Source organism: Brienomyrus brachyistius, chromosome 3, assembly GCF_023856365.1.
Source record: "Brienomyrus brachyistius isolate T26 chromosome 3, BBRACH_0.4, whole genome shotgun sequence".
NCBI classification, from domain to species: Eukaryota; Metazoa; Chordata; class Actinopteri; order Osteoglossiformes; family Mormyridae; genus Brienomyrus; species Brienomyrus brachyistius.
This window is the reverse complement of record NC_064535.1, coordinates 2,447,258-2,461,349: the sequence shown is the minus strand read 5'-3', so window position 1 is coordinate 2,461,349 and position 14,092 is coordinate 2,447,258. Positions and strand designations below refer to the sequence as shown.

The following is a 14,092-nucleotide window of genomic DNA, read 5'->3' as shown; positions in this document are numbered from 1 at the left end:
AGGGGGGTTAACCAAAGGGGGTTTTTACTGAAATCCCACGTACTCTATGCAAATACGTCAAACTGTAAAATGAAAGCACTTCAGCCATCAACGAACCTAAAACGATTTCACAAATAAAAGTTTGTAAAAAACAAACACATAAGTTAAGGGAAACAACATCTGACGTTGTTCACAGGAGGTTCATAATCTGCCGTTGTTCACAGGAGGTTCATAATCTGCCGTTGTTCACAGGAGGTTCATAATCTGACGTTGTTCACAGGAGGTTCATAATCTGTGTTCACACTGAATTTGTTCTGAAACAGGAAATCAGTAGCAGGAAACCTGCATAACTATGTTAACTAAGACTTAAGGTCAGTCCTTCTTTTAAGAACAAAGATAGCAAACCAGATCAAATCAAACTTTGTTTTTATTTAAAAAAAGACACTATTTACGAATATAAATTAACAAAAGCATGAGTAACTGTCATGCCATTTACAAGAAAGGAAGCTTGATAATCTGCAAAAAAATCCTGATGAGTGTAACCAGCTTGTGTTACGGAGACACAACTGATTAAAAAGCTCATTGCATGACGGAACAGATTTAAGTCAAAGTAAGTAATTCAAAATGACATTGTGTTAGACTCTACCGATGTAAAGCAGCCATTCAGTTCATAAAACATGCTTCGTCTGATACAATAGAATCCATATTTATACAAGGAATACATGATGCAGGAGGTCAGAATGGCACGGCAACGCCACTCTGAAGGGGAGGGGCGGGGGCCGCATCCTCCACTAGAAAGCTTCCGGGTCAGGCTAGGCCAAGGTTCTGCGACCCTCTGGGGTCTCAATCCTAATGCCCCCCCCAGCGACGACTCTTTATGGAAATGAAAGGAAAGTCAGGCAAGAGTCTGTCTCTCTCTCACTCCCCGCTGGGATGGTCAAGGGACGCACAATCGCTCCACCCGCTCTCCTCTCTGTACAGGCGCCTGCGAAGGGGAACAGAAGGGAAGATGGGGGGCATGCAGGCCCTCTGTCCCTCCCCCCCAGCACGCTCTGGCTCCGGCACATTTACTCGGCAGGGCTGGATTCCAGGAGCTGTCCCGACCTTTGCTTCCCTGAAAATCTTTCCTTATCTATTTGCGTCGCTGGCATCCGGCACGAAATGCAGTCGGACCCAAATATGGCCGGTCAGACGAGCCAGACGGCCTGGGCAAGGAGCCGCTCGCGATATCCACGGTTAAATATAACCGCCCGTCCGCGCTGGGTCCAACCCACCCCGGGCTGTCTTGCTCGGGTGAGCGGGGAGGGGCCCTTTCACCAAGGATGGTGCTTTACATGGGGCTGCTGTGTTACCTCCGGCTGAGGAGGGGCGAAGCCAGTGGGGTCCTCAAGGGCACAGTGGGGAGGAGCTCCCTGACTCCACCCCCAGGCCTCTGCCCTCCAATCGCAGCTCCTCATTGCTCAGGGCTCAGTGACAGATACAGCCCAGAAGGCGGTATTACTAGGGGGTCCTGCTGCATGACCCTACGACCCGATTCCTCACCCTGAATCCACCCCATGAAAAAGTTAAAAATTAAGGAAAAAAAAGGAGACATGACCAAGTAACAAAATAATAATCATGTTAAACTACATCACCTTGCTTATAATACAGGGTTCCCAAAGTGGGGGGGGGTCACAAGACAATTTCCAGAGTGTTTATAACAGTGTTTATAATGATTGCAATCCACGCCCCCACCCCCGGATCGGTAAAATGTACCAAGAGCGACCCCCCAGGTCAACAAAATGAGGGCTGTAAAGTTTGGAAACCCATGTACTAGTCCATAGGTAGATCTGGAACGGAGGCGGTTTGGACCAGGCCTTGAACATCTCAGGAAGCCGCAGGTTGGTATATAGGGGGGCCTAATTAATGCGGGAGGGTGACCAGTTCAGCGTTATCTGTATAATCCAACAGTAGCTACAGCAAGTTCCCCAGAGCCGACTGCCTGTCCCCAAAGACGTGGAGCTGGTGCGTGGTCACAGACGCGAGGTCACAGACGCGAGGTCACAGACGCGAGGTCACAGACGCATGACCAATGTCTTCCTTATGACTTATGGGTCTTTGTGTTCTTTCCACTAAGTGCTTCACAAATCTCTCTCTCTCCCTCCCCCCCATTATAGAAATTAAAAGATTCGGAATGATTCTTCTGCATTGCAGAGTACATGTTAGTCTGCCAGTCAGTCTGGCCCGGTCAGAAAGTGGCACAGCCCTCGCTAGGCGACGCTTCCCACATCATTCATTACATAATTCAGTTACTGAGACCCAATAGGAAGATGCAGGACACAGCGTGATCCAGTGAGAAATAGACCGGGCCCCTCCTCCTATGGAGACGCTGTATACATGACAGGTACCGTCCTGTGTACGGCTCTCTAACTCTACCTGTGGTGGTGCCGGCGGACGGCTGTGCGCGTGTCGCGGAGGGCTCACCTCGGCCCGGAGGTCACGCCTCCTCTCCAGCACCGCCATTAGCAGCTGCACTCCTGCGCGCTCTGGGCCTGAGCCCGGCGGGGGGAGCGTAGCTGCCGCAGGGCAGCATCCCCGTACTGGATACCCGAGCCCATCCTCTCCGGGTCCAGCTCTCCTGGTGGGCGATCAAAGCGGGAGTCGGCCGCTGGTTAGCCTGTCGGTTAGCACTGGGGCTACAAGTCCCCCCATTGTGGAGTTGGGGGGGGGACATATATCACAAAGCAGGATTTCTTCATGAGTCAGATAACTTAAGCTAAATGCAACAACTGTCCATTAGTGACATCACTCATCTCTCTTTCAGAATGGATGCTGATGCAGTTTTCATGTTTAGCTTAAGTTAGCCAGCTAACTGGGAAACCGGGTTGTGGAATACCGCCCTGGAATCAAGTACAGTAATCAAAGTTGCGCCTACAGCACTCCCTACTGGCAGCCAGCTTCCACTCCACCAGAATGCTCATAAACGCCTATGCATACCAGAACGAAGGCATGAATACTGGGAATCCTCTCCCTTTGACAGACCCACTTAAGCATCGAGCCACTTTAGCCATGATCAAATGCATGTGCAGTGACGAGAGCCACCGCGAGCCCCCCACAGAGGTGCAGTGAAGCGGCAGCCCCCCATGTTCACCTGATTCTATCTTGTTGAGGATCTTCCTGGCACACTGCGTAAAGGCCTCCTCCACGTTCTCCCCAGTCAAGGCGCTGGTCTCCAGGAACATCAGCTCTGGAAGCCAACAAGCGGAGATCCAGCTAAATGACATCATAAACGCGTCCAGACAAACCCACATCTGCCAACTGCACAGTTCGGCAAATCGTAGTTATGTAACCCTGTTCAGAGCAGGGTATTACCAGCCTCTTACAGGAATCCACCAGCGGCCTCTAGTGGTCTAACTATGGCATAGGTGGTAAATGGTCTATTTATTTTTACAGACCAAAAATAATGACTGATCTATAATACCATAAAAAACGTCATTGGCATTAAAAGTAAAATACCTCTAAAAATCCTTTAAATCAATACACTTCAAAAGTCTATTGTGTTTTCCAAACACCGTGTGTCGTTTTATTTTTGTATTATTTTAATGCTTCTATCCAAACCAAGTTGGGGCTCCTTGTGCTAATGCTACACTCACTTCGTTAGACACCACGCCACCTGCTGTCCTTACGGATAACGCCAGCGCAGCCATCCATCATTACGAGGTTTAAAGCTACCCCATAAGACCTTTGCCTCTCCACTTTCACATTTGCCGCTCAAGGCTAAACGTCCGGCGAATAACGAGTCCGAGGGTTTGCTCAGTCAGCGCTCAGAATAAAGAAACGCTAACAGAATGTGTCACCAGGCAGCAGAAAGGGGGAAATAGCCAAGTTTGCCATTTAATCAATCAAATAGCACCCAGCTCACTCTAAAACCGCTGCAGACTCACCTTTAACACAGACCAGACCAGAATGGATCCTGATGCAGTATGCAGAGGGGTCAGCGGGTGGCGCAGTGGCCAAAGAACCAAACCTACCCTGAATGGGCAGGCGGCCAAATGCTGCCTTTAAACCCCCGAATCAGGCAACTCAACCCTAATTTAGCTAATTTAACTGAAAAGTAAGACTCAGCTAAGAGGATGATGACTGTCACACTTGATTAAGCAGTTTAATGAATAAACTGCTGCCAGCTAGATTTGCAAAAAACAGAAGAGAGGAAGCGACAACCCAAACGCGTAAACAAACACAGAAGGACCCGCAGAGGTCGGCCAGGACGTGCCCGTTCAGACGCACCATTCTCCTGGGCGAAGCGGGACGCCTCCAAGAAGGTGACCTCCCTATCACTGTCCAGGTCCTTCTTGTTCCCACACAGGATGATGACGATGTTCTGGCTGGCCAGCATTCTCGCGTCCGTTAGCCAGTTGGTCAGGGCATTATAGGTCTCTCGGCTGAGGGAACGGGGATGAGGGCATTACGGACAAATGGGGGGAGGAATCTAGAAGCAGGGTTGTCACCCGCATCTAACAAACTGGCATTTCTGCAGAAAAGTCACGTTCTAACTGCTAACATCCCCTAGACCTTCACTCTGAAATCTGATTGGATGCCGAGTGAGCACATGGTCAGTGTTTACCTGGTGATGTCATACACAAGCAGGGCCCCTGCTGCCCCTCTGTAGTAGCTCCGAGTGACTGACCTGGACACGGGGAGACAGGCCAGCGGTGAGCAATCAGACATCAGGGACACAGGGCCAAGAACGTGGGCTTTAAGGAGACCGTTTGTGCTTATAAATATAAAATATCATCTTATAATCTTTCGGTTTCCAAGAGCTGGTGTTTATGCTCGAAAAAATCCAAACAGATTGTGGTGGAAACACGGAGGGGGCTGGGATTCGAATCACAGGCAGGTCCGGCCCCCCCGCCACACGCAAGGGTGACTCAGACGCTGCCGGGCGATTCTGGCACCGTCGTGGTACGCGGAGGCTTGTATGATGGCTGACAAGATGGCCGACCACAGAGACGGGTGACGATGGCAGGTAGCGGCCGGGCGAGCCTCCCTCCTACCTGAAGCGTTCCTGTCCTGCCGTGTCCCAGATCTGCAGCTTGACAAACTTGTTCACTACGTTGATTATCTTCGAGCCAAACTCCACGCCGATGGTGTGGTTGGAGTCTTCTTTGACTGGCCGGGCAAACAACACACGCCAACATCAGCAGGTGGATTGTCTGTCAGCGTTCCTCTATACTCATTTGCTACTGGGGTCTTTGCAATAAAATTTCCATAACAAACTGAAATGAAATGAGTGAGAGATGGATACTAAATGACAAATCGGAACGAGATGCGTAAGACATTTGGTATTACCAGTATGAAAAAAACTATGAAAAACTATTTCAGACCATTGGTACCTTGTTGCCACGGAGACCACTACTTACATCTCTTCTCTATAAACTGGTGAAGCAGACATGACTTCCCAGTCCCTGCATTGCCGATCACCAGAAACTTGAACAGGAAGTCTATAAAAATGAAGAGCAACGTCAGAATTTAACATCTAATCACATAAATCCCGCTATTTCTGTGACATTTCCTAGGTTTGGAACATGTGCACCAACTGGATGAGATCGCATCATTTCCGGGTCCGTATTTATCACAACAGCAGCCCTGGAGACCGACTCAAAGTCCAGGGACCCCGAGTGTCGGCTGTCCTGCCCCGGGCGAAGTAAAGTACCACGGTATCACCCCGCCATTAAGCGTCTGTTTGACCTTGGGGTACACCGATCCAGGGCAATACTTACGCATGATACGTATATGACAGTACAGTACATCAGCCTTATAACCCCACGCCTTCTGTATGCTTGAAATTAAATTATATTACAGGACGCAGCAGAAGAGGGGAACATCCAGACAAAGGTGGATAAAAGCGCCCGTACATTGTGGACGATACTACCGCCCTGTACATCATGGGAAAAAAAGTTTGCAATATCAGAAATATATCAGGTGATAAATTCATCGCGTATAAAACTGCCGTCCAACTCATACCGCTCTACGTGTTTTTGGCATTTAAACAGCGGGGCGCTCAGCTGTCTAGGAGATACGCCTTCGTGTTATGGAGGAAATGCAGCGTCAATCGCTCGTTTGCACACATGCACACTTTACATGCCGAGGCGCAGGAGGCGCAGCGGTCTCCCCGAATCCAAGAAGCATCGCCGGACCGCCTGCGAGCGCTTTCCCGCAGATACAGAGACCAGGGCACGGCCGGTATTACCCGGCCTGGGGGGCGCCTGCCATCTCCAGCGCCAACGCTGCAAATCGCCTTGCAAAAACACCCAGCACGGCGTTTTGCAGAACTCGGATCCATGCATTCCATCGCAGATCTCTATCTATACGTCTATCTAATAGATGAAGCAGTAATGCCGGATATGCGTATTACCATATGTCTCGGACATGGTCGCCGTCGGACGTGAAAATCGTCTATTTCCCTTATATTGAGGCTCGGAAGGCGGCGGCAGATGTAATGCAGGGAGAGAGAGCAACCGCGGATCCTGCTGGAGCCCCGGGACCGAGCCGCACTTCCCGTCCGTGCGGCTGTCAAAATAAAAGCCACTTTCATTTCTATTAAGAATAACTTGTATTACGATTAAGTAATCGCAGTTTGAATTGCAGGATATGTGGACACATTGTTAGCTTAAGAGATTTTGGCACATAAAAAGGCAGGTCAGAAAGTATTGGTTAAGAACATCAAAATGTTAACATCACTAGCTCATTATATTTTGCCCAAATTAGTTTTTTATGTAATTTAAAACCCTAATAAGATTGGATTTATAAGATAACTTATTGGTGATTTTTATTTGTTACACAGGATATAAAATCAGTGGCGAGCGAAGGATTCTCTCGGTACTTTTATTTTAGTGCGATCCTTAAATAAAATTTAGCCGAAATACACAGATATGACCACTAAGAGGTGATATATTCTCGAGTATATCCATCGGCATTGGGTGACAGGTACCCCACAGAAAACTCTGGAAACAAGTCCAGGGTGTTTTGCATCATTCTTTCAAGCTTTTACAGCGTGGGTAAAGCCTATGGAATTGCATATGAACTGATAAGTATATAAATGAAAGGATATTTCCTTAGTACTTAATATAGAATAATAAAAATATTAGGTAATAGTCATATCCCAGTTAGACGGGAAAGTCTAATCGTTTTATATGGGAAAGTACACTTTCCTCATCTTGCTGGCGCGTCTACAAGGCTGACGTCACTGTTTACATTCCCGCGGAAAGGAAGAGGCTGTGTTTGGTGCCTGTTGGGGAGTCGTGTTTACTTGTAGCAGTGATTAACTGCAGGGGGGTAACCCCAGATCAGCACGAAGCCCCGCCGCCGATGGCTTCAGCCGAATGCAGCCCATAAGAAACTACTAAACTGCATAGACTGATGTGGAGCAGATCTGCGTTGCAACGTATAAACTTGTTTTCAGATGCAGGCCTGACGCCGATTGCTTCCGTCCCACGTCTTTAAAGAATAAAGATGTTTAATAAAGTCACGTCGTCCTACCAGCAAACCGGCCTTTGATCATATCTGGTTACGAAAATGAACAGGTCTGTTTTCTTATATATTTTTCTGAACTCGATAGACTCCAAATGTAAACTCTGCTTGCGAATCAGTCAGTGATGGAGCAATAACATGACATAACCTCCACCCCCAGAACAGGGAGTTATGTACCCTCACTATCAGCATTACTCACCCCCATAGTCATGCGTCTGGTCAGGGAAAGCACCTTTTACCGGACAAGGAGTGTTTATGCTCCGTGTCACAGTGTGTCCACAGCCACTACTGTCAGCTAAATTAGGTTTCCTGTTTTGTAAGGCATTGCTGGTACAGTAAGTTAAAAACAGCTGTTTGACGTTAGCAGAAGATGCAAGCTTCTGATGTATCATACATATTCAGACTGTACAATACTGCCAGTAGAATTTTTAAACAAGTACACGCATTAATATTAACATGTTATAATAGCAAACATCACAAAATATTACTAAACGTCATACGGAAGGTTAATAATTCGCCAAGCAAATAAATATAGCAATATCTACGATTAAAGTGACTCGACAGATTTTTAAATTAACATTTTAATGACTATCCCGTGCAGGGGGTAGCCTTGCCTCGTGCAAAAAAAGGGAAAGGCTGCCGCCCTGACCAGGACAAGCTGTCAGACGTCGGATGGATGGATTATAATAACTGGATTATAATCCAGTATAATAACTGGAGTCATCAAGGGCCATCAGAAAAAAACAAGCAATTTCTGTAAATTAGTAATTTACTAAAATTAGTAATTTTTTAGAATTACTAATATTAATACTAAGTACTGCTTCTTTACTAATGCTTCCATCCATTAATGCATCCATCCATCCATCCACTTGTCCTCGGCAGGATCACGGGGTCTGGGCCCATTTCAGAACACCCTTTTCTGTTAATTTGATTGTCAGATACTTCATTTTGATCAACCCCCCCGATAAAAGGCCACACGACCACGTCTACGTGCCTATGATGGGAGGGGCGCCCCGTCTGTGCTCCTCCCCTTGCGTGTGTCCAGGTTTGAATCCCTGGAATGGTAGGGCCCTGTCACTGGAAAACAATGGTAACCAGGAAGCGAGAACTGTCCTTGGGATCTAAATATGTCGCCGCTCTTGTGGAGCCAGGAAGTTGCTTTGAAATGTGGTATTTTTTTCACGATTAGAGGGGGCTGCATATGAATGTGGGGTCATGGGTGGCATGACAGTGTGGAAAACAGGCGTTATGCTGGGTGGTGCCTCGATAGCAGCCGGGGGGGTGGGGGGGTGTTGTTTGGCATGGGCACCTTCACCTGGACCCGGGCACGGGGCTTGACTGGAAAGCTTTGGGACAAATGAAAGAGAACAGATTTATGTGCTGCTTGGGCCTGACTTTCCGCAGGAAAGGAGCTCCTTCAAACTGGACCATTATTTTTAACAGCACAGGGCAGATTTATGGAAAGAGACGTGTCTCCATTAGGTAGGTCTCCTCCACAGATACTGTGGCAGCTTGTTTTCTCATGGTGAGATGTATTAGACTGAGGAATATTTGTGCCGGAGGACACAGTCCCACAATCACTGTATACCACTGTATACCATGTATATATTTATACACTACTGGCATTTCGATATAAACAGTATTCGGGGCGAGAGGGTTTAACAAAGAATCTTTTGGTACAGGTGAATGTTCCAGATTCCTGTGTTACATATATACCTTGGGACATTTTTTCATAGGTTATTATTAGAATAACATAATCATTTTTGAACTGTGACAGATAGATCCAACATCACATCCCATGACAAGGTAGGACAAGTTTTAATTAGGTTTTGTTTAATTGACGACCTCACAACAGTGGCATGCTGCGAGTTTCTGAGCCATGCGGTGGGCTAGGTGTCAGGTCCCTGCAGGAGCCGCGCGTGACCTAGGGAGCGCGGAGACTTCGGCCTGGCACAGGGCACAGGAGCCGCGCGTGACCTAGGGAGCGCGGAGACTTCGGCCTGGCACAGGGCACAGGAGCCGCGCGTGACCTAGGGAGCGCGGAGACTTCGGCCTGGCACAGGGCACCGGAGCCGCGCGTGACCTAGGGAGCGCGGAGACTTCGGCCTGGCACAGGGCACAGGAGCCGCGTGTGACCTAAGGAGCGCGGAGACTTCGGCCTGGCACAGGGCACAGGAGCCGCTCGTGACCTAAGGAGCGCGGAGACTTCGGTCTGGCACAGGGCACAGGAGCCGCGAGTGCGTGACCTAGGGAGCGCGGAGACTTCGGCCTGGCACAGGGCACAGGAGCCGCGCGTGACCTAGGGAGCGCGGAGACTTCGGCCTGGCACAGGGCACCGGAGCCGCTCGTGACCTAGGGAGCGTGGAGACTTCGGCCTGGCACAGGGCACCGGAGCCGCGCGTGACCTAGGGAGCGTGGAGACTTCGGCCTGGCACAGGGCACCGGAGCCGCGCGTGACCTAGGGAGCGCGGAGACTTCGGCTTGGCACAGGGCACCGGAGCCGCGCGTGACCTAGGGAGCGTGGAGACTTCGACCTGGCACAGGGCACAGGGTAAAACCCATCTAATGTGGCCAATCGCGACTTTACTGTGTTGGCAGGGACATTGCTAGGGATAATTTATCATCAACAACAACAAAAATCTCAGTTGCCATGGGCGCTATATTTTTGTTTTTCTTCAAGGCTGGGATGGACTTCCATAGAGATAGGGGTCGCCGTGGTCACCGGATTAGAGCTGAACAAAGAGGTCCTTGTGAGTGGAGCTGAGGGACTCGCTCAGCATACTGCTCTGGGCTCGATGGCAGCGGCGTTTCTCTGGCCCCCACCTGCCACTGCTGCTCACCTGTTCCTGAGCCCCAGGACCGCAGTCCAGCTCCTCCATGTGCCCTAAACTGAGAGGGGGCTGGCAGCTGAATGGCGCGTGGTCCTAAAGCCTGACCCCTCTCCCTGGGAGAAGTCGCTCAGCAGGTACACTGATGGTGCCGTATGGGGGGACGGGGAACAGGACAATTCCAAGGGCCCCCGAATGACAGGAGCCCTCTGATATATGGAACATTATTGAATTGGTCCAGGTTGGGGGCCCAATATGAAATGCGTTCATGGGGGCCCTGACTACAGCTACAGAGCCCAGAACTGGCAGAGCGTGAAGCTGTTCTGTCTGCCCGGGGGGGCAGGATGCAAAGGCCTGAACAGCAGCAATCGTGGCTGACCCACATGCCACTGCGATAAAAGCATATCAGGCTTTTTTGGTTAGATAATGGGGTCACCCCATAGCCTCCCCCTCCACCTCCCCTGCACACACAGACGCTTAAACCAAAGGCAGGTACTCATGGGAAACACCTTGTGTAAGTCAGTAAGCCGGAGCGAAAGCCTTCAGCCGAGATGCCAGTGTAAATACAAGGCAGAGCTCACATGATCGCGGGGGGCGGAGCATATCGGAGCATAGCGCCAGCCTTTGGGCTTGGATGATGCTACGTTTGTGGGTGGGATGCGTGGCATGTTTACCGTCACCATGGAAACCAGCCACGATCCACCACTCACCCGCCTCTGGAGATGGCCGTGTCGAGATGCCACGCCACAGATAGTCCCCCCCCCCTTCCCTGTCTCCATCTCTCCCTCACCCCCGCGATAAGAAAATAACGAGGGCAGGTTATGTTACGCTCTGCTGCCCAGTGGGAGACAAAGGGAAAAGGAAAGTGGCTGTAAAACGTGACGTTTTTGGGGGGGGGGGGGGGTGGCTCAAAGCCCCTTTCAGGGTTAGAAGCCCCCCCTCGTTTTCATGCTGCACAAAGTTCTGCTTTGTTCCCCCACATCAATACTGGAGAGCGACAGGACTGGGGGTGGGGATGCCTTTTTGATCGCCCCACCATTCACAAAAGGGAGGCTGTGATTGGCCCGCTCGTCAGCCTACGATGGGAACTCGGCGCCATCCAGAGGTCCGGGGGGAGGGGGCATTGCCTGGAGTCGCAGTGACACACGCCACACACTAGCTGCTCTTACATTGAGGGGTCTGCATGCCTGGTTACAGTTAGTAAGCAGCATTAAAACAGGTAAACTGCTTTAACCAGCATTTCTTTGTCACTGTCCTTCCTTCCACTGCAGACAGACTAGATGTAAGAGCATAACTTGTTTGTAATCACTCAGTCAATGTGCATCGCAAAGCTAAAGGCGAACAGCATGGTCACCAGCTTTGGTCAGCTGGCTGGTGTGAGGGTTTCAGTTTGAGGCAGATCTGCACACGCATTTTACACGTATGTAAGAGTTTTGTTACCTTGTAAATAGTCTGTAGGGTTTCAAACTACCCCAACTCTTTTGATGTAGGTAAGTTTAGGTTTATAATGGAATAATATAGATTTGCTGTAAGATTTCTTGCGTGAGCTTGGGAGTCTAAAAGCATGAACGTCACAGCAGATGTGTGAGAGTTTGCAACCCTGTAACCGATAAACCGCCTAAAGGAAGAGCTGAACAGGTGCCCCCCACCCCCTCTCCTGGGGGCGGCACAGGCCCATCGCGTCCCTCACGCTACCCCAATGGGATGCTCCCAGCTGTCAGGCCCTGATCCTCAGACCCATTGTTCTGATTGTCCCCCCCCTGCCCCGAAACTCTTTCATGCAGGCTGGAGGTGGGCTGGGGGGCTGTGTGACTGTGGCTAATCCACGCACTGTCACTCTCCAGACTGTAAAAGGCCACTTCCTGCCCAAGGCTCCCTAATTAGGCACGTTTTTTAACATCAGCCAGTGTTTTAACTGCCGGCAACGTGATCAAAAGGTGGTGACTGGGGTTACCAGGGTAAGATGTAATTAAGGTGACATTTCATACTTGGAAGGTTGAATGTGGAAGCACTCCGATGGCTTAACTTTCCAAAATGGCTGCCAGCACCACTGGTCCCACCGCCTCTACCCCCCTGACCTGGGGCTCGTAAACTAGCAGAGTGGGAAGGCCCACTGTTCCCAGTAACAGATGACTGGGAGTGTGGGAGCCAGGCCGGGAGGGCGGGTAACGCCCACATGAACGGCTCGGCTTCAGCCAGCGTGTCATTGTTCGCTGAGAAGGCCAATCGCCCTGACCTCTTCCCCGGCATGTTGGCGGTGTGATTTAACCCTTCCAGCACTCGCTCGTTAAAACACACATCAGATCAGCATTGCGATGGACCCAGAAGGCGTCGCCCTACAGGCATTCAATCAAAACCCCCAACGGCCAAGCGTCTACTTCTAAAAGGTTCTTAAAGGTTCTGGAACCATGGAAAAGCACACGGCCTCTCCAAGAATTTTGAAACACAAAGTTAACAAAACATATTTCATCTGGAACACTTAGATCGAAAACCTCTAATGATTCAGTTGTGCGTTCGACCCATTTGGGTTGTGAGGTCACAAAGGTGCCGTGTGACCACAGAGCCTCATTCAGGGGGCTACCCAATGACATGCTGTAATGGATTGCGGGATGGGCCACTACGTCTACAATGGCCACTGGGAAGGGTCCCAGGGAGGGCTGTCTGTGCCCTGCCACATTGCTGGGCCTGCCCCCGCGTCTCTCAGGTCATCAGTGTTCAGTTTAACCCCCCCCCCCTCACTTGTCCACTACTATACGGGTTTTGGCAAATGTCCTGTTTGCGGACTAGAGGCTATCATGTCTGCCACCAGAGCAGCGCCACTGCCTGCTGGAAACTGGGGCAGGGTGGAGGAGGGAGGAGGGAGAACCTGCCAATGAAACTGTGGGTGGAGTATGATGGGGTAATTTGGGGTAAATACAGAAAGGGGCAATAAGAGCACAATGATTTGAGCTGTTTTTGGTGGGGGACAGAGTTCCACACAAAGCAGACATGCGTGTGTCCATCTCCCAGGTAGGACATTCTGGCAGGATGGGGGGGGGGTTTAGAGGCTACACTGCCTTCAGTTTATGCACCATGTGTATGAGCCCTATGGGCTGGGGGGGTATTAGGGGACACCCACTGAATAAGCCCTTTGTTGTTCTTTCCATCCCAAAGCGAGCGCTGAGGGGGGGCTGGCCCCGCCTGGTAAATGCCTGTCCACTTATCGACGCGTCCGATGGGGTGGGTCTGGTGGGGGGCTGGAGATAAGATAGCTGGAAACACAAACGTGGGACCCAACTCGGCACACGGCCAGTCTGGTGCTACTGAACACCACACCAGAAAATCACAGCTGGACACTGATCATGAGACCAGCAAGTTGGGAAGCTGCCCTGGTTTGGTACTTGTGGTTCTGTTTAAATATTCTGAGGCTGTGTCTTATTTCACGTCATTTGGGTTTTGGATCAGACTGCAGCCTTTATCTTGTAGCCGTTGGCCTATAGTGGCTCTTCGCAGGTCTAACCCACCCGCCCCCCCAACAGCATCCAGGCCAGAGATTCAGGGATCTGTCCAGAGAGAGAAACCCGTCAGAGATAGAGAGTGGGGGAGGCGCTCACAATGCACTGCAGCCCCCGGGTAGGGTTCCTGTTCTCGAGAGCCAGCACTGCACTCTCACGCGCTCTGATTGGCTGGCTGCCATCGCAGGCGTATTTATTACTGAGCTAATCGGATCTAAGCGGACGCCGGCCCGCGGCTCCATGTAGGTGACGTCGCTTGTCTGTTTGTTCTTTCAGCTCCTT

General features: G+C 50.4%; 1 protein-coding gene across 2 annotated transcripts; it reads right to left on the bottom strand.

Moving 5' to 3' along the window:
- Positions 1–388: 388 nt before the first annotated feature.
- On the bottom strand, positions 389–6,509 carry rab4a (RAB4a, member RAS oncogene family). 2 transcript variants are annotated; one of them, XM_049008364.1, is made up of 8 exons: positions 6,374–6,509; positions 5,379–5,459; positions 5,013–5,127; positions 4,583–4,645; positions 4,246–4,400; positions 3,110–3,205; positions 2,443–2,596; positions 389–964 (listed from the first exon to the last, which is right to left on the bottom strand). In XM_049008364.1, the coding sequence occupies exons 1-7, from the start codon at positions 6,387–6,389 to the stop codon at positions 2,481–2,483; spliced, it is 642 nt and encodes a 213-aa protein (XP_048864321.1). In that variant the 5' UTR covers positions 6,390–6,509; the 3' UTR covers positions 389–964; positions 2,443–2,480. The 2 variants fall into 2 exon arrangements, with proteins under 2 accessions (XP_048864321.1, XP_048864320.1); XM_049008363.1 differs by lacking the exon at positions 6,374–6,509 and adding an exon at positions 6,209–6,340.
- Between the last annotated feature and the right edge of the window lie 7,583 nt (positions 6,510–14,092).

What these genes read in the sequence shown, in the direction of transcription:
- rab4a (XM_049008363.1), bottom strand. Translation starts at nt 6,305, where the DNA reads ATGCATGGATCCGAGTTCTGCAAAACGCCGTGCTGGGTGTTTTTGCAA. An exon ending in GCAGGCGCCCCCCAGGCCGG is followed by an intron (nt 5,460 to 6,208) that starts GTAATACCGGCC and finishes TCATTTTTATAG; the next exon opens with ACTTCCTGTTCAAGTTTCTG. An exon ending in CTTGTGTATGACATCACCAG is followed by an intron (nt 4,401 to 4,582) that starts GTAAACACTGAC and finishes CCGTTCCCTCAG; the next exon opens with CCGAGAGACCTATAATGCCC.